The following is a 27,747-nucleotide window of genomic DNA, read 5'->3' as shown; positions in this document are numbered from 1 at the left end:
AAGACCTACATGGCCAAGGACTTTGGAAGGCAGGAGGTTGATCAAATAGGCTGCAGTTAATAAGGCTTCTCCATAGTAAAAGTTGGGTACAGATGTCTGAAACAATAATGCTCTGGTGACTCCAAGCAAATGTCGATTTTTTCTTTCAGCAACCCCATTCTATTGAGGGGTATCCACGCATGTGAGCTCATGAATCATACCCTTATCTGAAGTGAATTGTGACAGACGCTGGTTGACATACTCCGTACCATTGTCAGATCTTAATCGCTTAATACTTTTACCAAACTGTGTCTCGATCATTTGATAAAATTGAATAAATAATTCTGGTACTTATGACTTATTTTTCATTAAGAATATCTATGTCACCCGAGTGCAATCATCAATAAAAGAAATAAACCACCAAGCACCTGAAATATTATGTACTTTAGAAGGGCCCAAAACATCCGAATGGATAAGAATAAATAGCCCAATACTCTTTATTGAACTTGAAGGAAAGGGAACACGGTGATGTTTCGCAAGCTCACGAACATCACAATGGAATGAGTCAATAGACTGATCCTTAAACAAAGAAGAAAATATTGACTTCAATAAGCCAAATGACGGGTGCCCCAGGCATTTGTGATGAAGCCAAATCTGTGAGAATGAAGTAGACGGGTGATGACTCATCAATAATTGATTCCCGGTATCCCTTGTAGCATGCTCTGGAATGAGATAGTACAAACCACTCTACTCCTTAGAACTCCAACCATCCTCCCTGTGGTGATATCCTGAATAACACAATGGGTACAAAAAAAGTGACAACACAATTTATGTCAGTTGTAAGCTTATAAGTGGAGATAAGAATGGTGGAGAGCTGAGGAACATAAAAAACATTTTTAAAAAAAAAAGGAAGGTTAAATTTGAATGTTACCAGAACCCACAACTGATTTGTGGGATCCATCAGCTATAGCTATAGTACGGATACCACTAGTAGGTGATATGAAAGAAACGGATCAGCTAGACAAGTCATACGATCAATTGCACTAGAATACATAATCCACGAATTTTTGAAATCAGTGTAAGAAGTAAGAAGAGATATAGGGTGTGTGATCTTACCAAACATAGTCGATCAGAATAGTAAAAAATAAATTTCCTTTTTTTTTAAATTAAAAATTAACACAAACACAAACCAAATGATGTCCAATCAAAGAGATCAACACAGATCTAGACAGAGAAGGAAGAGATGATCAGAACGACAGTGGTCGGAGACGGAGATTCGTCGTCACGTACTGTGATGCGCCAGTGACATTGTTGACGCGTGGGCTTCATGCGCAGAAAAAATGGAGGTTATGGTCCTTTTGTGGCTGATCAAAGTTCAAAGGGTCGCCAAAAAGTGCTTTTTCAGTGATGAATAGTAGCAATTTGGGTTGTTTAGGCTGATCTGCTCCTTGGTTGAATGGGAAATGTCCAAAAACTAATTGATCTATGAAAAAGGATTCGAATAAAGGTCCTCTCGGTCCAAAAGGTCCCTGAAAACTTTTCCAGTGGTGGTGAGAGGCAAACAAAAGAAAGTTTCCACTTTAACGGCGGCAGTCGCGGAAGCAGAGCCCTCAGAATCGAGAGCTCTGACACCAAATTGAAAGAAATATTTTTATATAATTGAACTGGGTAATATCTGTACAAGAGTTCTCTATTTAAAGAGACAAAAAAAAATCTTCACAAAAAAAACCGAATAGGCTAAGCCCAAATACACTTCTAGAGTATTCTAACTATTACAAAATAATAATAAAATAATTCTAATATTTACAATAAAAAGTTTAATTGCATATTGTGATGCACTTAACATTGAGGTTGAACATCTGGTCCCACATGTTCATATTTAAAATGGATTGGCATAATCATTGATTACACATATCTAAATTATTGCTCGTACATATGGTCATGCAATTTTGCATTCGACAACTCTAATTAGGTTTCTCCCGTTTGCTAATTTATTACAAGCTCCCCTTCAAATGGTTCTTGGCTATGAACCCGATATTTCACATTTACCACTTTTGGATGTGCAGTACAAGTTTCTGTAGCACCACCGAAAAGGACAAAAAGGGTCCCCGATGTTGTTTTGGGATTTATGTTGATTTTGACTCACCATCCATTATAAGATTTTTGGAACCTATTACTGGTGATCTTTTTACTGCCACATTCGCTGATTGTCATTTTGATGAGACAGTGTTTCCCTTAGTTGCAACACTTGTAAATACAATGACTACAAAGTAGAAACCAGTTGAGGATATCTAGTGGAATGCAGTAAATTTATCTCAATTAGACCCAAGAACTCGTGAATGTGAAAATGAGGTACAACGCATAATTCATTTGCATGCTCTGGCCAATAGACTTCTAAATGCATTTAATGATGTAGTTAAGGTAACAAAATCTCATATTACAGCTGTGAATGTTCCAGCTAGGATACCTGATGAGTATGCAAATTACTATGTATTAAGGGTCAATATGAGCATGAAATTGATTAAAAGTAATTAAAAGTTATGAGAATTATAATTAAATCATTATTTTATTTTCAATAATATTCTCATAAGATTTCTTATATTTTACAATAAATTTCAGCTCAATAAAGAGATAAATTAGAGAGATTAAGTAGAGTTGCTTTGGATTTCTGAATCATTCGAGATCTTATCAAATCTTCGTTTGAATATTTTTAAGGAGAACTTTCCATTAAATAAAAAGGGGAAGATTTTGATTAGATTAAAGATATGATTAGAGATTCTAGTGAAGATTCCATTGAAGATATTATAGAAAATTAAAAGATATGGTTTCATCCTTATAAAAAGGCATATCTTGGAAACACAAAGGCATAACTCCACAGAGACAAGCACATTCAGAGGAAGGAGGAGAACACCGGAGTTCAGAGTTGGAGATTTTAGAGAGAGAGGAGCTTGAAGGAGACTGAGCAATATTGATTCTTCTTCTTCTTCTTTATGATTTCTTTTTCTTTCTTTGTTTTGTTTAAGCCAGCTATGTCTGGCTAGTTTTCTTAGTAATTAGGGATATGGATCCAGCGTGAATCCTTATTTTGGTTTAATTCTTTTCATTAATATACTGTCTCAAATTATTTGTGTTTACCTTGATTTGCATGTTTAAATTCTTGTATGATGTGGCCAATTATATAGGGATAAAGAGGGTTAGGATTCACAATAGACATATTGGAATCTTGATCTAGACAGGGGTAGAACATCAATTCTTGCATGATCTAGACATAGACTTGTAGGAATTGCAAACTTAATCACTTTATTATTTGTACGACCGGTGTACTTGCTGTGTTCGACAAAATAGCTGCTCCTGAAGGACATGCTGAAATAAATTAGAATCCACCACAATTGAAGCGTGATAGGCCAATAGGATGAAATGACACTGTTCCTCGAAAACGAAGGGGAAATAATCAAGAATTTGTTGCAGCAGAGCTTGATGTTATGCTTGCTCCTAAAGAGCTTATTGCCCCCGAAGAGGTACAAACTAATGCAAAGATCTCTAACCTCGGGAATACCGAGAATTCCATTGCATATTATTCTGAAAGTTGGGATTGGAATGTAATCATCATTGATGATTTTTTGCATTCTTAGTTGCTTATAAAATTATGATAGATGATTATGAGCCATAATCTATTATTGAATGCCGTCAAAGGCAAGATTGGCCTAAATGGAAGGAAGCAATTAAGGTTAAATCAGTTTCCTTAGCCAAACGAGAAGTTTTGGGGCCCATAACTCGAATCCCCAACAATGTAAATCCTGTTGGATATAAATGAGTATTTGTCCAAAAACGAAATGAGAATAATGAGGTTGTGAGATATAAAGGTCAACTAGTAGCCCAAGGGTGCTCTCAAAGATCCGAGATTGATTATGCTGAGACATATTCACCCGTGATCAGTGGCAGAGCCAGCCCAAAATTTTAGGTGGTGCTAAAAAGTTTGACATATCAAATTTTCAAAATATTTATTGTAATTACACAAATTTATCAGGAAAAAAATTTACTATGAATTCTAGCATAGTAATCTAAATTATTTACTAAATAATGTCTCACAACATTGAAATTGAAATGAACAATTGCCAATGATTATATATCAAAGCAAACATATATATATAAAGGTACTAACCTTTCCGGTAAACATTTCAAGTATAAAAATTTCACTTTCCTCCCATAACGTAATAATTAATGAACCAAGCATTGTCCTAAAGATATGAATACACACAAATATAATAATTATATGTATAATAAAATTTAATAAATAATTTAAAATATAATAAAAAAATGGAAATGATGGGATTATGAATAATAGTTACCTATTAATTACCATTACAAAATCTTTTTTTTTTTGAAAAGAAACTCTATAAATGTGTGACTAAATGTTTTAAATTATTTAACCAATTGATGGGCTAGCTGAAACTCCAAGAGAAAAAAATAAAAAAAATAAAAAAAATGAATCATTAATTGCTATAAACAAGTTGACCTCAAAAACTAATTCAAGCATTTTTTTCAACAAGCTATATTTGACATGAAGTTCAAATACCCATAAAACAAGTTCAATCTAAAATCATTTGTACTCAGCCTCCTATCTGATACGTTCCAAGCACATCTTCAAATACTAATCTTAAGACATCAAGGTGTAAGTTTAAAATATAATATTTGCCATGGGTCCACATTTGGAACAATATTAAATGGCTTAGACCTTTTATCAAATACAAAGTGCGCTCAAACATCAAACAATCAGCCAAGGAATCCCATCAATGCTGCTCATACTTGAAATAAGTATGACCTTATACATCAACCATTGTATGTGAAATCAAACAAGATTTAAAAAATAAAATATTTATTCACAGATATTTCTTAGCACAGTAGAATAGAAATTGGGAGAAAAAATCCCTAAAGTGAGAACAACAAGGTTACAAGGTGATGATTCCTTTTCTTTGAACTTCACTCACCATTCCACAAAATATGATCTTTTTCTCCTTGGATAGCTTCAAGGAGGTGATTGTTTGTACTTCAACTACCAGAGTTTATGCAAAAGAAGACAACTTTTGGAGCTTGCTGCCAACAATAATGATGGTGGGGATAAGTTTGTTTATGGTTAAGAAGTGCATCTCTCTGTAACTCTGTTCATTTTCTCCTTCGATTGACACATCACTTTATTTTATTTTTTCTTTAATCTTACGCTATTTGTCTCCCCGAGAGTCTCCTTATCCTTCCTTTTATTTTCTCTATTATTCTCTCTGAAAACTCTCATTTTATCTTTTCTTATTTTTTGCTCAACAAAAGGAGGACAAGAGTAGAATTGATTTTCTCCAAATTTCCTTTTTTGTGAATTGTTTTTTGTTATTTGAATTTCCCTATTTTGGCCTTTGCCCTGATACTCACTGATTAATCTTCTTTTGTTTCTTGTCTTTTTGCTTTTAGATTGGTAAAGGAGAAAGTTATGCATGGGTCTTTTTCCATAATTCTTCTGATGAAACTTCATTTTTCATCTATCTCTAGTGTACACATTTTTTCTTTATTCAATTGGTCAAAGTTTTGGGATGATAAAAAAAAAAGATGGACGGAAGGTAGTGTTCACAACATTTTTGAAAGGCAGCTGGTGCCAAGGTACCATGATTTTATCCATTGACTCATGCATTTATGTTGAAAGGAAGTTGGTGCCAAGGTACCATTAGGCACCAATGTGGCTCCGCCACTGCCTGTGATGGGCATAATTACATTTTTTTTCTAATTTTCCTTATAGTCTCTCTAAAAGATTGGAAATGTGTCTTATGGAAGTTGTGACAACATATCTATATGGCTCATTAGACTTTGATATCTATATGAAAGTTCTCGAGGGTTTCAAAATGTCTGATGCATGCACTCCCCGCAACTTATTCTCAATAAAGTTGCAAAGATCTTTGTACAGTTTAAAGTAATCTGATCGTATGCAGTATAAACGTCTAAGTGATTACCTAATTAAGGAAGGGTACAAGAATGATCCTATTTGTCCATGCGTGTTTATTAAGAAATAAGAAATTGGATTTGCCATTATAGCAGTTTATGTCAATGATATGAATTTAATTAGAACTCCAAAGGAGTTAGAAAAAAATTGTTGAGTATTTGAGAAAGGAGTTTGAAGTTAAAGATTTGGGTAAAATCAAACTTTGCCTTAGTCTAGAACTTGAGCATAAAGAAAATGGAATTATTGTCCATCGATCAACAGATATTGGAAGATTACTTAAACGCTTCAATATGGATAAGGCTTAACCATTAAGAAATCCTATGGTTGTAAGGTCCCTAGATCCCTTAAATGATCCATTTCATCCAAAAGAATCTGATAAAGATATCCTTGGTCCTGAAGTACCATATCTCAATGCAATTGGAGCTCTAATGTACTTGGCACAAAGTACAAGACCATATATTGCTTTTGCATTGAATTTATTAGCACATTTTAGTCTGAGCCAACTCAGAGATAATGGAATTAAACATATTTTTCGCTATCTTCGAGGAACCAAGGATTTGGGATTATATTATTCCAAGGGTTCCAATATTTCTAGTCTAATTGGATATGCTGATGCTGGATATAAATCTGATTCACATAAAACTCGTGCTCAAATCGGTTATTTATTTTGTTATAATGGTACTGCAATTTCTTGGCGTTCTACCAAGCAAACGTTAGTAGCTATATCTTTCAACCACTCAAAAATAATTGCTTTATATGAAGTTGGAAGAGAGCGTGTTTGGTTAAGATCTATTATAACACATATTCACAGTTCTTGTTGTTTAACATCGATTACAGATTCTCTCACTATAATTTATGAAGACAATGTTGTTTGTATTACACAAGTTAGGGGAGGATATATCAAAGATGTTAAGACTAAGCATATCTCGCCGAAATTTTTCTATACTCATGATCTCCAAAAAAGTCGACAAATTGATGTTAAGCAAATTCAATCCATGAATAACCTTGCAAATCTTTTTACCAAATCATTGCCAACATCAAGTTTTGAAAAGTTGATATATGCCATTGGTATGCGGCGAGTACATAAGGTGAAAGATTAATTAGCTCTGCCAATAGCTATATGGTTCAATTGAGGGAGAGATATTATCAATGATGATCTGTACTCTTTTTCTTTTGTCCGATTTTTGTCCCAATGGGTTTTTCTGGCATAAGTTTTTTAATGAGGCGAAATCATTCAATATGACTACAATGAATATTCTGCAATGAGGAATATATGCACTGTACTATTTATTCCTTTACCAAGTTATACAGAGCATATATAGTTGGCAAGTTCATCAAGTGTAGAGTTTCTATAATAAGTGTAGAGTTTTTATAATAAATATTTTATAATATGCATGATGAATGAACAATTATTGTAGGTCAATATATAGTCCCAATTGTGGGAAGTGGGAACAACCACCTTGCAAGTATTGAAAGATAGTTATAGGGAGAGAAAATATTAATTTTTAACATAAATATTTTATCCTATAATAAAAATGGTAGTAGTTCTTTTATGTATTATTTAAATAATATATTATGTGAAAGGATCTTGATCATTCATGGACAAATCAAGAGTGATAATTTTGTCATTCTCAATCCTAATATTTTTTTCTCTTTTATTTCGTATCATCATTAATTTACTCATAAATGATTAAAATTATCTCATATTACTGTTATCAATGATTCAACTACCGTAAAATTTTAAGAGATTAAATAAAGGGTTTTATTAATTTCCTTTTACATAAGATAGGTATCTTATGTTGTAGAGAGAAACTAGGTGGGTCCCACCATTACAAGAAAAAAGAAAAAAGAAAAAAAAAGTGAGGTGCGAAAATCGAAGTGAGAGAAAATGAGATAAGCTACCTCATGTAAAAAGAGACTAATATTTTCCTTAAATAAAATAAAATTTTAAATCAGTATAAATAAAAATGTTATATGTATTGAAAGAAAAAAAAGTAATAACAAAAACGTTAAATAGTAACATTAGATATTTAAATATTTATTTCTCTCAAAAAACAATTTTAGTTGAATAAAAAATAACAAAAATAAAAAATGGGTTCAAATTGGTTTTTAACTATTTTTTTTTTTATCGATTTTGAACCAGTTCAAACACCATCGATTTTTCGAGTTACTCAAATGACTTGAGGGGTTTACCAATTTCCCAATTGAATTGGCTAATCAATCTAGTTGGCTTGTAAACTTCTATTTTCGTAGCTATCTTTCTTCCGGTACTTGCTTTAGGATGACTGTTCTGATATAGTGGTGTAGCTCTTCCCCTTTAAAGTTTTGATTCTTGCAGCTATACGTAGCACTGATACGACATGTGACACGACACGACACAATACTCCAATACGTCAATTCTAAAAAATTATGGATTTCGACATGTTGGGACATGTTTTAATATTACATAATTTTTTTAATTTATATAGTGTATATTTCATTTAATATTTAATAATTTAACAAAAAAATGAAACTAAATTAATAATACCCATCAACGCGTTATAAAATTGGAAGTTTTAATAAAAAAAAATAAGAACTGGGATGAGAGAGAGAGATATAATATCAGATAGGGAGATCAAATCATATTAGAGAAAGAGATCAGAGAGAAGAAGATACAACAAGAGCGTAATAGGAATTGACAACAATGATGCTGAGATGATCTCTTATCTACTTAAGGGAAAAAAGACAAAAAAATAAAATTGATATGATCAAGTGGAAGCTTTATTAATATATTTTAATTTTTTTTTAAAAAATTTAAAAAAAAAATTACAAAATGTCATTTGACCGTGTCGGACACGGTCAAATTCGCGCATGTCGAAATAGTCAACGTGTCGAAAAAAGTAGTTAACCGCATGTCTGACACTGTGTCGGAACGTATCGCCGTGTCAGTGTCAGACATGACTCTTCCTATTTTTACAAGTGTCCGTACTTCGTTAGCTATAATATAAGGCTTGAGTACTAACGAAAAAAGTGCAACAAAATGGCATTTTATTGTGCGGCAAAAGCATTGTTGGGCATCCAATTCCAAATCATTGAATGAATAACGCGTGATATGAAGACTTTGTTATTGTTTCTTCATGACAATGATTATGCCTCGAATATAGTGCTATAATTTGGCTACTTTATTTTTGTGCCTGACTCTCTTTTTTTCTTTTATTTAGGGCAAACTGGCAAATGACTCTTTCTTTGATTTGATGCCAAAATTGATGTTTTATCTATAGATTGTGATTATGATATATAGGGTACGATACAGTTGACCGCCCAATGATTTACAAGTCAGAGATAGAAATTGGGGAAATTTTTGTGTCCTTATGGAGGATCTTATATCATTAAAATAATGTTCAGATTTGTGTAAAGTAAGGGACTTACAAAAATGGATGGTTTTCATCTTTAATGACCAAGAGGAGTAAAGAATTTCTCCATAACTAGGGACCATTCTAAAGAAATAATAGGTTATCCCTTTCAAAGTGAAGAGTGAAGTTATGTGTTCCGGGAGAGAAAAAAAATTGGATGGAATTGACATAAAAGAAAGAGAGAAAAGGGCGAGGAGAGAGAAGAGACGAAAGAAAAAAATTGATCCATCTATCAATTTTTGAATGGAAGAACCACGGTGGTTCTGTACTATATTAAAAAATTTCTGAAGTGAAATATAAAAAATAGATTTCAATGATTATATGCATAGTTAATTATACATATAATCAAACTTTAACATAAGGAAATAACATCTATTTTTTTAAAAGATATAAACTTATATCTTTTTAGATCTTAACCGTTGATTTCCATCCATCAACGGTTATAATTTATTGGATTAAAATTATTAATTAATTAATAATAAATTTGGCCCATTAAGTTTGGCACAATAGATTATAACCGTTGATGGACGGAAATCAACGGTTAAGATCTAAAAGGATATAAACTTATATCCTTTAAAAGGATAGATATTTTTCCCTTGACATAATCTATTCTATTTTATAGCTAAACCAAGCATATACTAACTTTGCTGTGTATAACACAATTATCATTGTATTTTGCCCGTTGTGTTTATGCGTGCGTTCCTAATGTTACTTCCTCTCTTTTTTTGAATATATATTTTTTTTTTAATATTCCTAATGTTACTTCCTAGTCCTACTATGCTTGTAGTCTTGGTGCGGACCATGGAGCGCAGGATCAAAAGCCATAGACAATATGGTTCGGCCTTCTTTTTTCATACGGGCCTGACAAAATCTCAATTAATTATTGGGCCAATGGAATTAGTGTTGGGTCTTTTCTATCTCGGTTCAATGGACTGACCCGACCCAAAGTGAGTTAGCCCGTGACACGCCGGCTTATAAATTTATAATCACGTGAAGTAAAGGCTAAGCATAAAAAGCTTTCAACCTATATTTTGTTAAACCCAATTCGTTCTATGTTTAGGTACTTTATCTGAACACTCTAATTACAAGCACTTAATAATATTTTATTGCTTCATGAACATAAAACTCAAATACACATACAATATATGCGGGTTATATGTCTCTTATGTAATGTAACAAGAAAATTATTGTTTGTTCCTTCACATACAATAAGGATATGAGGCTCACAAATTTTTTTTTCTTCCACGTATCTCACTTTCTCTCTCTTATGTATTGTGCTTATGTATTGTGTCTACAAGAATGTTACTTTTATCCGTGAATTCATTTCCCAATTATATTATGGGTTTAAATTATCATATGTCACAAAAGAGAATTCTCTCATGTGAGTGAAACATTAAACGTCGTGCCATTGCTTTTTTTTTAAAAAAATTGTGGGACCCATGCAATTTGTATCTATAGCATATGATAAGCTATCTTCTGCTATAGTAGATTAACAAATCCCATATATTATACATGGGACATGATCTTTTGATGTCGGGTCAAATTAAAAAGTTTAACACCAAATTTTAATGATAATGATTTATTGAGAATTAATAAGTATGACCCAATAAATTATAGGGGAAGGATATTGTGACAACCAAGTTGTGTTACTACCAAGTGACTACCAATCAATCTTACCGTTAGATCGATTATGTTGATCCAACGGTTATATTTATTTTCATCTTTGTATGGTCATGATTCTCTAAATTTAATACTTTATATTTATTTTCACCTTTGTATGGTTATGATTTCCCATATTTAATGCTTTCACTTTAAATATGGAGAATCATGACCATACAAAGATAGAAATAAATATAATCGTTGGATCAACATAATCGATCTAACGATGAGAATAATTGGTAGTCACTTGGTAGTAACACAACTTGGTCAACAATCTTCAAAGATGCACGAGACTTCGTAGAGAAGTGTGATAAGTGCCAGAGAACGGGAAACATTTCCCGTAAAGATGAGATGTCCCTCAACTGCATACTAGAAGTGGAACTCTTCGATGTTTGGGGGATTGACTTCATGGGACCATTCCCTATGTCTTACCCAAACTAATACATATTGGTTGCAGTGGATTACGTGTCAAAGTGGGTAGAAGCAGTTGCCTTACCCACAAACGATGCAAAGGTGGTAGTGTCTTTCTTACGGAAGAACATTTTCACCCGCTTTGGAGTTCCTCGGGCAATCATCAGTGATGGAGGCACACACTTTTGCAACAAGCAGTTTGACAGCTTGCTTGCAAAGTCTGGTGTCAAACACAAAGTGGAACCATCCCACCGAGAAACCATCACCGGCGGTCATCTCCCCACGACCTACCCACTCCCTCTCCCAGCCACCACGGTGACCACCACAAACCCATAGCCATCTTCTTCACACCCCATAACCACCGTACCCTAGCCACCACACGCAACCCTCCCTCTCTCTCTACCTTTCAGCCAACCTTCTAGACAACTGGCCTATTTGACTCTCCAAGTTTCGAATGGAAGCATCCTGGTTCTTGTGGTGGGCTCTGGTCTCCATTATGTGATCATTGGTGGTCTTGGCCAGCTGTATCATCGCTTTCTCCAATTCGGATGGCTCTTTTTGTTGCAGCGGAGGAGGTTGCAGATAGTTGTTGGATTTATAATCCAAGCCGCTCCCTTGATTCCTCCTTTGGAAGTTGTTCCCTTTGCCTCCATCCTGATTTCTCTGGTAACTTTGAGTGTTCTGTGGAGGCCGTGGATCATACCAAATTCCATTGACCTGGAATGGTTCAGCGTTATTGAGTGTAGGGCACTCATTAGTATCATGCGGCTCCTTACAATACTCACAGTCGAATACATCTACCTTGGCTGTTGAGAGCTGCATCTTGTCGAGCTTGGCATTCAGACTGGCCAGCTGCTGCGAAATCATCCTTTGTTCAGCTAATGAGGCGTCAGTGTTCCCTAGTTGTAAAATTCCCCTTTTGGGCTGAGCTGTTTGAACCAGAGGAACTGTAGTTGACGCATTATCATTCCGTGCCAAATAATCAATGAGCTCCAGGGTTTCCTCTGTTGTCTTCTTTCCGATGGTTCCACCGGCTGCACTGTTGACAATCATCCTGGTATCCGGTGTCATCCCGCTGTAAAAGACTCTGACTTTCTTCTCGTCTGGAAAGTCATATTGTGGGCATTTTCTGATCAACTCCTGGAATCTCGTCCAAGCATCACAGAGTGTCTCTCCTGGTTGCTGAATGAAGTTAGTGATTTCGTTCACCAACTTGTTGTATTTTTCCCGAGAAAAATGTTCAGCAAAGAACTTAGCTGCTAAGTCCTCCCATGTTCGGATACTGTTGGGAGCTTGTCGAGTTAGCCATCTGAGGGTTTTTCCGGTCACAGCAAAAGGAAACAACCTGAGTCTGATTGCATCATCAGAAACTCCATGATGCTTCGTGGTGTCACAGATTCTCAGAAATCTGTCCATGAAGTCATGAGGATCTTCGTAATCCTCTCCACCGAATGGGTTCTTCTCCACCAAGTTGATCAGCGACAGATTGATGTCAAAATTGTTGGCATCTATCTGTGGTCGGACAACACTGGAGTTCGGCCTTGTGAACATAGGAGCCAAAATTGACTCCATCAACACCGCTGGAGGAGGAGGTTGATCTCCATTATTGGCAGCCATCACGGGTGTTATTTGTGGCTTGGAACTTGAGGACTCCTCTTGCTTTCTTTGCTTGGCTTGTTTCCGATTTTTCTTTGCAGTTTTCTCTATTTCTGGATCGAACTGTAAAGAATCCCGATGTACTTTACCTCGCATAAACTAAAGAAAAAGGTCAGTAACAAAACAAAATCCAATAAAGAAATTCAAAAGTTAAAAATAAATTAGGCGTAGTCAATCCCCGGCAACGGCGCCAAAAACTTGTTGCGTAAAATCGGCAAGTGCACCGATCGTACCAAGTAATGAAAGTGAGTAAGATATCGTCCCACGAGGATTGAGGCACCAGATTTAAATTTAACTATTCCTTTCTTATTGGATGAACAAGGGTTGGTTTGAAAATAATGGTATTTGTAACAATTGTGAACTATTCAATATTTCGTGAATAATTCAGAGAGAAATTTGAAGAAATTAAAAAAACAAAGATTGAGATTTGAGAAAAATATTAAAAGAAAAACTATTGCAGTAAAGGACGCCAACACCTTTAGCGCAGTTCGGTTTGCTCCAAAATGACCTCCATAGTCAGACGCGTGGCAATGCCACAAAATATCCGGTATTTCAACTTCAGCTACACACCTACGAATAATACTGTTAGCACATTAAAAATATAAGAATGGATTGTCCCAGTGGTACCTCCTTGTATCACGGAAGAATTTCTTTTTCTGCTGCCAAGTAAGATCATCAGGAATTGACCCCGCAGCTTTGTAGTTTGCAAAGTCTGCAAACCATGGATGCATTAATATGGCCATCACTTGCTCATCAGGGAAGGACTCATTGATTTCAATTTCAAGTCCTTCTTGCAATTGCTTGTCCTGAATCCTCAACAAGTGATCGGCAACCTTATTTTCCACCCCAGCTTTGTCCTTGATTTCCAAGTCAAACTCTTGAAACAAGAGCATCCACCTTAGCAAACGTGGTTTGGCATCCTGCTTGGTCATTAAATACTTAATGGCAGCATGGTCAGTAAAAACGATAACTTTAGAACCTATCAAATAAGATCTAAATTTATCTAATGCATAAACTACTGCTATCATCTCTTTTTCAGTAGTGGCATAATTAGATTGTGCCTCATTAAAAACCTTGCTAGCATAGTAAATGACATGTAACATTTTATTCTTACGCTGACCCAATACTGCACCCATAGCGTGTGCGCTCGCATCGCACATGAGTTCAAACGGAAGACTCCAGTCTGGTGCCGTCAACACAGGTGCCGTGGTAAGCTTTTCCTTCAACACATTGAATGCATTGAGGCAAGCTGCATTAAAGAGGAAGTCTTGATCCTTCATCAACAGCTGGCTAAGAGGCTTTGCAATCTTTGAGAAATCCTTGATAAATCTCCGGTAGAAACCTGCATGACCTAAGAAACTTCGCACACCATTAATATTAACGGGAGGGGGAAGTTTTTCAATTAAAATCAATTTGGCCTTATCCACTTCAATGCCCTTTTTAGAAATCTTATGGCCTAATACTATGCCATCTTGTACCATGAAATGACACTTTTCCCAATTTAAAACCAAGTTAGTTTCCTGGCATCTTTTTAAAACCTTAGCTAAGTTAACTAAGCATGAATCAAAGTAAGAACCAAACACAGAAAAGTCGTCCATAAAAATCTCTAAAAACTTTTCTACCATATCAGAAAAGATAGAAAGCATACACCTTTGAAAGGTCGCGAGTGCATTGCAGAGGCCGAATGGCATCCTTCTGTAGGCAAAGACTCCAAATGGGCATGTAAAAGCTGTTTTCTCCTGATCCTCTGGTGCAACTAGGATTTGGTTGTAGCCAGAATAACCATCCAAGAAACAGTAATAAGCATGACCGGCTAACCTTTCCAGCATTTGATCAATAAATGGCAGAGGAAAATGATCCTTTCTGGTGGCATCATTTAATCTTTTGTAGTCCACGCACATCCTCCAGCCAGTAATGGTGCGGGTTGGAATCAACTCATTCTGATCGTTCTTCACGACAGTCAATCCTCCTTTCTTTGGAACTGTCTGGACTGGACTTACCCATGCAGTGTCGGAAATGGGGTATATCATTCCAGCATCCAGGAGCTTCATCACTTCCTTACAGACTACTTCCTTCATTGTTGGGTTTAGTCTCCTCTGAGGCTGTCTCACTAGTTTAATATTGTCCTCCATTAGAATCTTGTGAGTACAGAAGGATGGGTTGATTCCCTTCAAGTCAGAAATAGACCATCCAATGGCCGTCTTGTGCTCTTTGAGCACTTCCAACAGCTTCTTTTCTTCAGTTGGAGACAAATCTTTATTGATGATGACTGGGAATTGTTTTTCATCTCCCAAGAAGGCATACTTTAGAGTTTCTGGCAACTCTTTTAGTTCTACCGTTGGTGCTAATGGAACTGAATCATCTTCTTTCTTTTCTAACACCTCATAGATAGATTCTCGCCCTTCTTGTGGAGCTCCTTCATCTTGATCGTCAAATTCATCTTCAGTCTCTTGATCATCAAAATGCACTTCTTTTACTGCTTCATCAATCACATCAAGTCTGAAGCAGTCACTGGGGTCAGATGAGTTCTTCATAGCTTTAAACACGTTGATTGTGGTTGTCTCATCGTTCATCCGTAACTCGAGCTTTCCTTGTTCGACGTCAATCAAAGCCCGAGCTGTGGCCAAGAATGGCCTTCCAAGCAGAAGAGGTATTTCAGTTTCTTCTTTCATATCCAACACAATGAAATCAGCAGGGAAGATAAACTTGTCAACCTTGACAAGGACATCCTCTAGTATCCCATTGGGTCTCCTTGTTGAACGGTCAGCTAATTGCAAAGAGACCATGGTTGGCTTCAGTTCAGAAATTCCCAATTTTTTGCATATTGACAGTGGCATCAAGTTGATGCTTGCTCCAAGGTCGCATAATGCCCGGCCAACATTGGTGTTGCCTATCGCAATTGGGATGTTGAAACTTCCCGGATCTTGAAGCTTTGGTGGGAACTTCTTCTGAATGATGGCACTGCACTCTTCAGTAAGTGCTACTGTCTCACAATCCTGCAACTTATGCTTTCTAGACAATAAATCTTTCAAGAATTTAGCATAGTTAGGCATGTTAGCAAGAGCTTCAGCAAATGGAATATTAATATGCAATTTTTTAAACATTTCTAAAAACCTGGCATACTGTTGTTTTTGTGCTTGCTGCTTGAGCTTCATAGGATATGGAGGTTTCTCAAAACGAGAATAATCCATCAGTTTCTTTGGAGCTTCAACAGCTTTCTCCTTTGCTTCTTCTTCGTCTTGCCTTGCAGGTTCTCCTTCCTCATGCTCTAGTTCAGGTGTTGGCTCATCAACTTTCTTTGGCTGAACTGATTTCGGCTTTTTTTGAGGAGTGATCACAATTCCAATCCTTGTCACAATGAACTTGCATTCCTCCTTTGGATTCACAATTGTATCACTTGGGAACTGTCCTTGAGAAACCAAGTTGTGTTACTACCAAGTGACTACCAATCAATCTCATCGTTAGATCGATTATGTTGATCCAACGGTTATATTTATTTCTATCTTTGTATGGTCATGATTCTCCATATTTAAAGTGAAAGCATTAAATATGGGAAATCATAACCATACAAAGGTGAAAATAAATATAAAGTATTAAATTTAGATAATCATGACCATACAAAGATGAAAATAAATATAACCGTTGGATCAACATAATCGATCTAACGGTAAGATTGATTGGTAGTCACTTGGTAGTAACACAACTTGGTTGTCACAATATCCTTCCCCTAAATTATAATATTTAAACTTACAAAAATCAGCGATTAACATTTGATATCAATTTGTTTAGTTTAACACTAGTGTCAAATGTTCCTATCCCATTATATATATAGGGGTTTACGTTTATGCAGCTGTTGTACGTGCAACAATCATATACTTGCCATATATATATATTTGAAAGCATTAAATACGGGGAATCATAACCATACAAAGGATAAAAGCATTAAATGTGGGGAATCATAACCGGCCACCCCAAAACTACGTCGTTTTGTTTATTTATTTATTTATATTAATTGATTCATCTTTGAATGGTTATGATTCTTTTTTTCTCTTTCTTCCTTTATCACAATTGATCTATCTTTGTACGGTTATGATTTACTAGCCGGAGATAACTTTATCTCCGGCAGCTTGAGAAATGATAAGCCCATATATATATTGGGATTTACATTTTTGCAGCTGCTGTACATGCAGCAGTCAAATACTTGCCATATATATACGTGAAAATATTAAATGTGAGAAATCATAAACATACAAAAGATGAAAGCATTGAATATGGGGAATTATAACTATACACCTGTAATTGTTGTACGTAAAGCAAATGTAGAAATGATTATACCATATATATATATATATAGGGTTCGCTTTTTCTGCAGTTACTGCATATAACTTATCTGCAGTAAGCCCAATACGACGTCGTTTTGGGACGGAAATCATGGTGTTTTAATAATTTTAATTTATTTCAGGGTTATATTAGTCTTTATATTTATAATTTTTTAAGATTTCAATACCAAAACGATGTCGTTTTGGGAATAAATGCTGATAACTTATCTGCATTAACTGCAGAAATATTTTTCTCATATATATATATAGGGAAAAATATTTATCCTTTTAAATGACACAACTTATATTCTTTTACCCTCATAAAGATGTGGGACTCACACCTTTATTTTTTTTGTCAACTCTCTCTCCTCCTTTATCTATCTCTTTCTCTCTCTTAAAATGACACAACTTTGCATCCTTTAAAATGACACACACTTTCCCATATATATATATATATATATGAAGGGAAAAACTACTCTTATGTAACATAAGAGTAGTTTTATCTCCTATAGACCATCGAAAATTGTGACACTCCTTTTTTTTTTTTTAAATGGCGAGCCCCACCACATATGTATCTATAACATGAGAGAAGATCTCTCATGCAACTTAAGATTAAATGAACCCATATATGAATGATAAAAAGCTGAATAAATGTAGATTAAGGTCTGTATAACAATGTTCTCGAAAATTTTTTTTTAATTTAGAAAATAAAAATAATTAAAAAAAATGTTTGATAAAATCAATTTATTTTTCTATTTCACAAAAAGAACCGTTGTTCAAAACATAAATTAATAAAAATAAAAAAATAATATTTATGTTTTAATTTTTCTCTAACATAATATTTATTAAATACATGAGTATTAACCACACACTATTTATTAAAAGTATTATTTGGTAAATATATTTTATATCTCTTTGAGTATAAAAATAAATTGTTATCAAATATATATTTTTTTCCCTAAAAAATCTTTCTAAACACAATTTTTTAAAAAAATATTGATTATAAAAAATAATGCTAAAAAAAGAATAATTATCAAACACATTGGTGCATCTGCATTCCCATGTCAGCGTAATGGTTTTTAACGTGGCACAATGTGTTAATGCTACTGGCACGAGCTTACGACGCTTGCATCGCAATTTGTCCACGTCACCCTGCACTCACTTTTGTTTTCTTCTTTGTTACTTTCAGTTTATGATTAGGATCTGCAGTGTAAGTGCAGGAACGAGTGTGCAACTCGGAGTGAGTCGTGACTCGGTAGTGGAAGGAAGTAAGGAAGTAAGTAAAGCATGGCGGTGAGGGCCACAGTGTCGCGGTTCCCGATGGACACGGACGCACGCGAGGGCTCCGGCCTCCTATGGGGAGTGACTGTCACTCCCTTCGCCGCCACCGACGAGAACGGCCAATCTCCGGCGTACGGATCCGGCGGCGACCTCTTGCCTCGCTGCGAGAACTGCTGGGCCTACTTCAACACCTACTGCGAGCTTGAACAGTGGTCGTGGTCTTGCTCCCTCTGCGGCAACCTCAACGGCCTTTCATCACAAGCTATCCAACGCTACTCTCTCCCTCAATCTTGCGCCGAGATGATGTCCTCATTCGTAGATCTCGAATTGCCCCAACGTAATTCCATGCCTTCGTTTTTCCTTTGCGGTTTTTCACGGTTTCAATTTGAACTATTTCTTTTTTTTTTTTTTAAATTCAATTTCTGATTTCGAATATTGCAGAAGAATCGTCGGAGGAAGCGGCTACGCAGGCTTGTCCCGTCTATGTTGCTGCTGTTGACTTGTCCTGTAAGATTTCTTGCTTTTTGCATTGCGTCTCAGCTCATTGATTAATGCTAATTGCAATAGTGAGGTTAATTGGTTAGGGATTTCTAGGTTTTCCTGTTGAGTTTGTTTTCGTTGATTATGACTTGGTTCCTGACTAGGAAGTTTTAATGAAAGTTGTGTTAGTAAGATCAGTGACATTTTACTTGTACTTCAGCTGGTTATGTTGCTTATGGTGATTTGAACTTTTATGTGCAACAAATGAATGCAAATGTTTATACGTCTCATTTTTCCATTGGGTAATCGGTTCTAATATTTACTATTCCTTGCTTTAAGAATTGAGAGTGAAGGGTGAGACCATGGATTCAAAGCACATGATGTGTTGTGACTGATAATAGGATTATCAGAAAGAAAAGAAAAAAGCACGGCAGTGATTATCAGATTATGTGCCGTGCCTTATCAGTTGTGACTGATATAGGATTTGGAACTGTGATTATCAAAGCACATGATGTTGTTTGTTGGCGTAACTTTTGTAGAACGAGAAGCTCATGGTTACAAAAGTAGCCATGATTTTGATCTTTTTCCCCTATTGAATCTCTCTCTCTCTCTGTCTCTCTCTGACTATCTATCTGCCTATCCTGGTCTTTTTGAATTTGTATAAAAGGATGCAATGATCCAGGTGAAGAAAATTGCCCCTAGTTTACTATAATTTTTATTCAATACTAGAATTGTGTTTTCGTTCTACTTGTCTCCTTTGTAGTTTTTGACTCATTTCCTAAATACGTGGATGTATCTTTTTGTAATTGTTATTTTTTGAGAAAAATATTTTGGATTTTACTGCAGCTTCAGAGGAGTTTATTGAACTCACTAAAAGTGCATTGCTGGCAGCTTTTGAAGGTATTGATATATTTCTTTCCTACATAAGATATTGATATTCTGAACACTTCTCTTATTTTATTTTTTTAAATCTTTTTGTTCTATTGCAGCTCTTGCTCCTGGTTCCCTTTTTGGGCTTGCTACCTTCAGCCACAAACTAGGATTGTATGATGTTCAAGGTCCAATACCTGTTGTGAAAAATGTTTTCATCCCTCATGATGCGGAGGGATCATTACCAATTGAACTTGAAGATGTCATGCCCTTGTTACAGTTTCTGGCTCCCGTAAGTTAATCATAGGTGATGTTTTTAATATTTTAAAAATTTGTTCTTCTCATGTTGAAGCACAAAGATTACAATATATGGAAAAAATGTGTAGATCTAAATTCCATATTTATATTGCAGGTGGAAACTTGTAAGGACCGTATTGCATCTGCACTTGAAACACTTAGACCAACAACTTCATGGGAGAGAACCACGGCAGCTAGTCAAGGACTGGAAGGTGTTCTGATTGGTGGGCGTGGTTTTGGGATGGCAATGGAAGCCCTTTGCAGTTACCTTGGATCTGAATATGGAAACACTTTTGCTTTAGGTTTGAACGATTAAATACAAACTCACTATTCATGATTTTGTTAGTGTGTTTCTTTAATGTTCAATCTTGCATACTTAAAAGCTTCAAATTGATATTATTTCTATTGAGTACTGCAGCTAGAATATTTTCCTTCTTGTCTGGTCCTCCTGATTATGGTGCTGGGCAATTGGACACGACACGATATGGTGAACAATATGCAAGCAAAGGAGAGGATGCAGATCGTGCTTTACTCCCGGAGCAGACACCATTTTATAAAGATCTGGTATTTAACTTATGTTATTATTAGTTCTGTCTCCCATTCCTTAGAAGTGGAAGAATTGACATGTGTATTACAGGCTGCCGTTGCTGTTCAAGCAGGTGTATGTGTCGACATATTTGCCGTAACAAATGAGTACACTGATTTGGCATCCCTAAAATTTCTGAGTATTGAAAGTGGGGGTTCCTTATTTTTATATACCAGTACTGAGGATTCAACATTGCCGCAGGACATGTAAGTCTCATTTGTTAAGTTAATATCCCTGGACATGCTTTAGTGGTAAAATTATTGCAATTGTTTGATATAAGATCAGTAGGAGATAGTTGTTCAGTATTTGCTGATTGGCTGTGTGACTGTATCTTCAATAAAATCTCAACTTGAGGTGGTATTATACTACCTTTCTCCTTAATCACATTAGATTTGAATTAACCAAATACATTTTTATGTTAACCATATCAAATGAATGCTTATTATTTTAGGCAGCTATTTATTATTTAAAATAATCAGGTGCAATTAAATTGACCACTTATTGTTTTTATTAATCACTTACCTTAAGTGATAAACGGGAACTCAAATTTGGTAATTAAACTCAAATGTTGTTATAGTCAGTTGCCAATACGACTATAAGTATCAACGATAGTTATGTGCACACTTTCACATATGTCACTTTGGGTGACTATATTGTGATCTGTTCTCTTTGCAGGTATCGAATGCTGAGTCGGCCATATGCTTTTGGTTGTGTCCTGCGATTAAGAACCTCAACCGAATTTAAAACTGGCAATTCTGTAAGTGTGTTGTATGATGGATTTGTAATTCACAATTTTCGCATTTTCTTATAAATAACTTAATATTTTATTGCAGTATGGTCATTTCTTCCCAGATCCACAATATGAAAATGTTCAACACATCATATGTTGTGATTCTTATGCTACATATGCTTACGACTTTGTGTTTGAGAACAACATTGGATTTTCAAGGTATAAATCATTACTGGTTACAGCCATGTCTAACACTTATTGGCTTGAATGCTTACGTTCTAACCTCATTTTGTTGAGGGGTATGGGCACAGGAAATTTGGTGAAGAATGATATTAGAACTTAGAAGCCATAAAATTTTGGAAAAATTGAGATAAATATCCGCAGGCATTATTACTATGTAAAGTGTGAATTAGAATATCAAATTGAGTTTTGATTTCCTAGGATTTTGAAAAATGTAAAACAACTCAGACCTGTTTGGCATTAAATATAACCAATTAACATGCAAATAATCATCAATGAAAGTGACAAAATACTTGAAACCTAAAGAAGTCACAATACTAGTAGGACCTCAAACATCATAATGAACTAAAACAAATGGATATGCTTGACTAGCACTCTACAAAACACAAGTGTTACAATTATCTCAGAAATCAGAATGTGACAAAACTATTAATGAGATGCCTGACTTTAGGTTTCTCCTGAACTTGGAAATCAGAGTTTGCTAGGCATGCAAGAACCAGGAAAAAAAAAAGATTAGCTATCCAGATTTTTTGCCTCAAAGGCTCGAATCATGGTGAATTTCCTCACATATTAAAAGAAGCTTTCTTACAAAAAGAATGCTCTCTCTTTGATTGCAGAATTTAGGTAATATTAATAAAGTATACTTTTGGCATGCAAATTGAATGCAAGAGAAATGTTTTGAAACAAAGTGTAGCTGAATTATTTTGATAATAAATAACAACTTACCTTCTATAATTTGATATAATTTCTATCACAAGATAGCTGTACTTCTTGTCTGATATATTTCCTGTTCTGATTAAGGTTTACTTTACTTTTTTAAACAGAACTAAGTCAGATGTTCCTACACTTCAGATTGCATTTCAGTACTCAGTTGTAGTTCCTCCTCAGGAACTTTCCAGTTCAGGAGGGGTTTCTCCAAGTAGGTATGGTAACCAGCAGAGAACACACATTAGATTGTTTATATTCATCTTCTCCTGTTATAAATGTATATGTACAGTTGTTTTCCATATTATCTATGATAGGTGCAGTCCAATTTGATGTCAGGGTCAAGTTTGTTCATTTGAACAGATTTTTTTTTCTTAACTACTTCCTATTTGCCATAAATTGACATAAACTATGTCTCTTCCAAAGTTTGTAGCTTGTTCTTTGACAATGGCTTTTCTTGTGCAACCAAGTTTTTGTATATTCTCTGATTTCAAGTCCCAAGACTATATCCCTGCTGGTGTTGAATGTCTACCAATATATTATTGCATGGAAGATGCGGCCTGTGGTCTAGCTAACAGAAATAGTTGATGGATTTTTATTTTACCAATTTTTCTGTCATCTTGTTGCAATAGGATTATCTGTTAGTTAAAGATGGGATGTCTTACCAGTCATGACTTTTTTATGTTTCTCGGTTTTGTTTAAACTCCATGAAACTGTAAATCATAAGGTGAACATAAAAATGAGTTTGACATTTTTGGAATAAAAAAATCTGCTTTATGAACATTTTGAAACAAGTTTTAATGAATATTTCAGCATAATTCTGAGGGAATGTCTTGCTGGTTCTCTCTTCCTAGGATTCCCAATTCTGGATGAAGATGGTTCTTGTGAAATTCCTTATATATTTTCTGATGAATTATGATTGGAATGGTTCTATCTTTAGATGATTTTGTTTCTTTCCTTCCTTCTGCCTGCTAATCTTTGCTTTAGGCTTGCTGTATAGTGTACCTTTAGTTACAGCTTTTTATTAATTGTTGTTGATACTGTAAATAACCAATTCAACCCAAAAACTTAAGTTATTGGGTGAGGCTACATTAATGGTTTTATATAACTCAACATGGTCCCTCACACGAGAGCCTACTGAACTTGAAGGGTGGACAATGCACAGGCTCACCTACCTGTGCGAAGAAAGAAATTCCACTAGAAAGAAAGTGAGGGGCGGGGAGGATCGAAACCGGTACACCGAGGTTCTGATACCATATAAATAACCAATTCAACCCAAAAACTTAAGCTATTGGGTGAGGCTACATTAATGGTTTTATATAACTCAATAGATACTATCAATTATGTGATATCTTGCTGGATATGAAATTCCTCACATTTTCTAATTAATAATGCTCGGAATAGTTGTATCTTTAGATGAATTTTGTTTCTTTCATTCTGCCTGGCTCCTCTTTGGTTTGGGCTTGCTGCATAGTGTACCTTTAGTTACAGCTTTTTATCAATTGTTGTTGATACTATCAATCACATCTTGAGAGGCTGTGTTGGCACATAAGTAAATTTGTGATTGAAGTTAGGAGTTTCATTTTTCACATTCTGAGAAAATTGTTACTGTTAAGATGAGCATGATATGCAATCATGCATTTAATTGCTAATGGTCAATTTTGTATTTATTTATATTTGCACTTGTCAATTTTTACATTCTGGATTTTGGTATGGGTTAGCTTTGTTCTCTTACAACTGCTTTTCGTAATGTTAATTGCATTTCATTTTTGATATTTTATTTGGTCATATTTTCTTCCAACATCCAAAAATTAAAAAGATGGATTGAAGGCTTTTTGGTCTTACTTTGTTGTGCTAACTATTGATACAGAACCAAACATTCCCTTCAACGTCGGCTAAGGATCCGAACATCGCAGTTTGGAATTGCTCAAAACATTCATGAACTTTACGATAGCTGTGATCCTGAAGTTGTGCTATCTTTGCTGGTTCACAAGGTGAATTGTAAAATCAACCTAACTTCTATGCCCTTTGAATTGGTGTTTGTTTTCTGCCCCACATTTCATAATTAATTCTGTATATGGTATGCTTTCTTTACTTGTTTTTTTAAATCTGCCAACTATTTCTACTAATATATAATTACCACAATAATATTGTTCTATTGTCTTTTTTTAATTCTCTGCTGTCTTTCTTCAACTAAATTTTGTGATTAATTTACTTATATTGTATTCTGCAGGTTATATTAGCCTCTTTGGAGGAAGGAGTTCGAGAGGGTAGAATTTTGCTTCAAGAATGGCTAGTGATCCTCACAGCTCAGTACAATGATGCGTATAAAATTATTCAGTATAGTGATGGAAGTTCTATAAGATCTCAGATTGAGGTTACATTCTCTCAATGTCCTCAATTGCAGCCCCTACCACGCCTGATTTTTGCTCTCCTTCGAAATCCCCTTCTCCGCTTTCATGAAGAAGGTGTTCACCCTGACTATCGCATCTATCTTCAATGCCTTTTCAGGTAATTGGTGCTATCAGGTTTATTTGAGAAACAGCATTTCCATAATAGTGCCATAAATGTCTGTTTGAAGGAATCAAACATACTAACATAAAGCTGAATGAACGTGAGTCCAGGATGCTTACTTGCGAAAACAATGGCCAATATATTTAAGGATTTTGTTAACGTATGCCCACACATTAAGAAATAACAAATAAAAAGAACTAAATGAAAATAGTAGCATTTAAAAAACAATCACTCCTTATGAAATCCCGACTAGTGAGGATAGGGGTGACGGGAATACTTGAAAATAGTAGCATTTAATAAATTAATATACAATGACAAATCTTTTACCAAAGAAAGTGACGATTTGTTACAAGAAAGTGCTTGTGACCTTAAATGTATAACAAATCGTATTCATCGTGGATTTAGAAGTCTGTGTATGTACATTTGATTTAGAAATAAAGGTTAACTTTGGACATTATTTTTCCTGTTTGTAGTGTACCAACCCTAATAAATATATAGGAGTAAAATTTGTTTCAGCCTAAGATGGTTAAATTAGAATATATTTCACAAGAATTGGCTCTACAAAAATGAGTCTCCTTATTGATAGATAAGGCCTAAGGATATAGTATGTTAGTTGGGTAACTGAAAAATATAAATGCAAAGCTTCAGCGGCATGATTTGTAGTTCTCTATTTGTATATTCAAGGATTGATTATGCGATTCATTTTCATTTGTTTTGTAGTGTGTTGGAACCAAGTTCCCTTCATCGTGCTGTGTACCCAGTGTTGACATCATATGCTACTCCAGATAAACAAGCATATCCTCGCCATTCATTGAGTCGTGCTGCACTGATTACCAGTGGCAGTCCGATATTTTTCCTTGATGCATTTACAATTCTGATTGTGTTTTATTCTTCGACTGCAGACCCATCACTTCCTTTTCCTCCACCTCATGATTGTAAGCCTTCTCTTTTTTTCTTTTTTTCTGCACTGGATTAGTTGGTAGAAATATAACATGTGTTCCACCTAAATTTTATGCAACATTACCTTTCAGGTTTGTTAAGGACTACAATCAACAAATTGAAGAAAGAGAGATGCATCACTCCCAAACTCATTTTTATTCGAGGAGGGCAGGATGATGCCTCTATTTTTGAGAACTTTTTGATTGAAGAGCAGGATGTTGATGGAAGTGGTCTTACAAGTGTGATGGGTTTTGTTTCCTTCCTCGAAGATATTACTCAGAAAGTTTTAGAATTCATGAAATAGAGATCCTTTTGGGGTACAATGTCTATTTACAGATACAGAAAAATATATACATTAAGGGTGCTTCCATTTTTGTAAGGATAGGTTGAAGTTCGTTAAGAATCAACCATAGAGTCAAGCTGTGGTTGGTTGCCTTTGTTTGTTGTACCTGTTTTATATCCGTGACCCCTTTTGAAGTTTTGAAGTGCTAGTCAATGTACATTATGATATTATCTCTTCTTCTTTTTATGTAACCCTTTTCTTTTGTATGTACGGAGTTATCAAAGCTGGTGATCTATATTGACACTGACTACTCATTCGTTTGTAATCTTCAAGATACAGTCTATTGACCAATATGGAAAGAAAAATTATCAACGTCCGAGGAGTTACTAAGGAAAGATAAGAGTCTGCTATTATCCTTACTGAAGACAAGCTAGAAGCTAATTTGTAGAGGCTTGTATTCTCAATACATCTCTTCACTTTATCATCCAAATCCCTTGCATTAGGTTATCAATGTGATCCATTCCTCCATTAACGGAAATAGGATTAGCCGCAGTCATATGTAAGTCTGACATTGCAAACAAATAAGTAGAGTTATTGTCAATATGATAATCCATATTAACCCTTTATAGAACCTTTTTTCTTCTTCTTCTATGTAGTTATATAATTTCTAGCGTATCTTGATACTAACGAAGCATTTTAGGAACTGGTTGGTAATTACAGCACGAGAATCAAACAAATAGATTGCTTAGTTAAATTCAAACGCTTTTCCTCGTGAATATTGGAGTTCAAGTCTCTGTACCTTGGTTGAACTTTAAATGTCTCTCCGTCAAGAGATTTAGGTTTTCGTGAATAAAAATATTCATTTGATGAGTTTATTTTTATTTGAGTTAGTTTGACTTGAAGAATGTTAGAGAGAGAGAGAGAGAGAAGTTGACGTTTAGGTTGACTCGTTGAGTATGAATTCAAACCAACTTAGCTAATGTAAATTCTTAATTTTAGTATCACCAAAATAAAAATTGTAAAATGAGATATTGTGGTTTAATTTATCACAAATTACAGTTAATGGGTTGAGTTTGTTCAGATAAACTTGATAAACAAATGATATTGGTTTTTGAAAGTACTTAAAGGTTATACTAAATTACATTTCAATTCTGTTTTGGATGGCTCTAACCAGTTGGCTCATTAAGGCAGGCCCAAATCTCTTACTCCCATCCATGTCAGCCTTGCTGACCAAGGGTTATAAACCCTCCTTCCTTTCTGTCCCCACATGACAGTGTCCCCAACGTAAGATACCAAAATATCCTATGTTGGGATGCTATCTCCCTCGAATAGCCCTCCCAGACCCCTAAATAGGTGCTTTCTCTCCACAACTATAGCAGCAACAACTGCCACTAGCATAGCAGGAACCACATTGTTGTTGCAG

The 27,747-nt window shown here is 35.1% G+C and overlaps 1 protein-coding gene and 1 non-coding gene across 3 annotated transcripts; both read left to right on the top strand.

Annotated features, from left to right (window-relative positions):
- Positions 1 to 12,532: 12,532 nt before the first annotated feature.
- LOC133316385 (small nucleolar RNA R71) lies at positions 12,533 to 12,639 on the top strand. The gene has a single exon (XR_009752200.1). It is a non-coding gene; the product is annotated as a small nucleolar RNA R71 (small nucleolar RNA).
- A 5,989-nt stretch (positions 12,640 to 18,628) lies between these two features.
- LOC133316365 (protein transport protein SEC23 D) lies at positions 18,629 to 26,626 on the top strand. 2 transcript variants are annotated; one of them, XM_061518106.1, is made up of 14 exons: positions 18,629 to 19,017; positions 19,125 to 19,187; positions 20,007 to 20,060; positions 20,150 to 20,322; positions 20,443 to 20,629; positions 20,746 to 20,891; positions 20,965 to 21,119; positions 21,589 to 21,670; positions 21,747 to 21,862; positions 22,708 to 22,806; positions 24,459 to 24,582; positions 24,822 to 25,099; positions 25,823 to 26,037; positions 26,134 to 26,626. In XM_061518106.1, the coding sequence occupies exons 1-14, from the start codon at positions 18,687 to 18,689 to the stop codon at positions 26,343 to 26,345; spliced, it is 2,235 nt and encodes a 744-aa protein (XP_061374090.1). In that variant the 5' UTR covers positions 18,629 to 18,686; the 3' UTR covers positions 26,346 to 26,626. The 2 variants fall into 2 exon arrangements, with proteins under 2 accessions (XP_061374090.1, XP_061374089.1); XM_061518105.1 differs by having other exon boundaries at positions 19,122 to 19,187.
- Positions 26,627 to 27,747: the final 1,121 nt, after the last annotated feature.

Source organism: Gastrolobium bilobum, unplaced genomic scaffold (assembly GCF_033153095.1).
Source record: "Gastrolobium bilobum isolate Gb01-03AN ecotype WA unplaced genomic scaffold, APGP_CSIRO_Gbil_v1 utg682, whole genome shotgun sequence".
NCBI classification, from domain to species: domain Eukaryota; kingdom Viridiplantae; phylum Streptophyta; class Magnoliopsida; order Fabales; family Fabaceae; genus Gastrolobium; species Gastrolobium bilobum.
The sequence above is the reverse complement of the archived record's forward strand: the minus strand, read 5'-3'. Positions and strand labels throughout refer to the sequence as shown.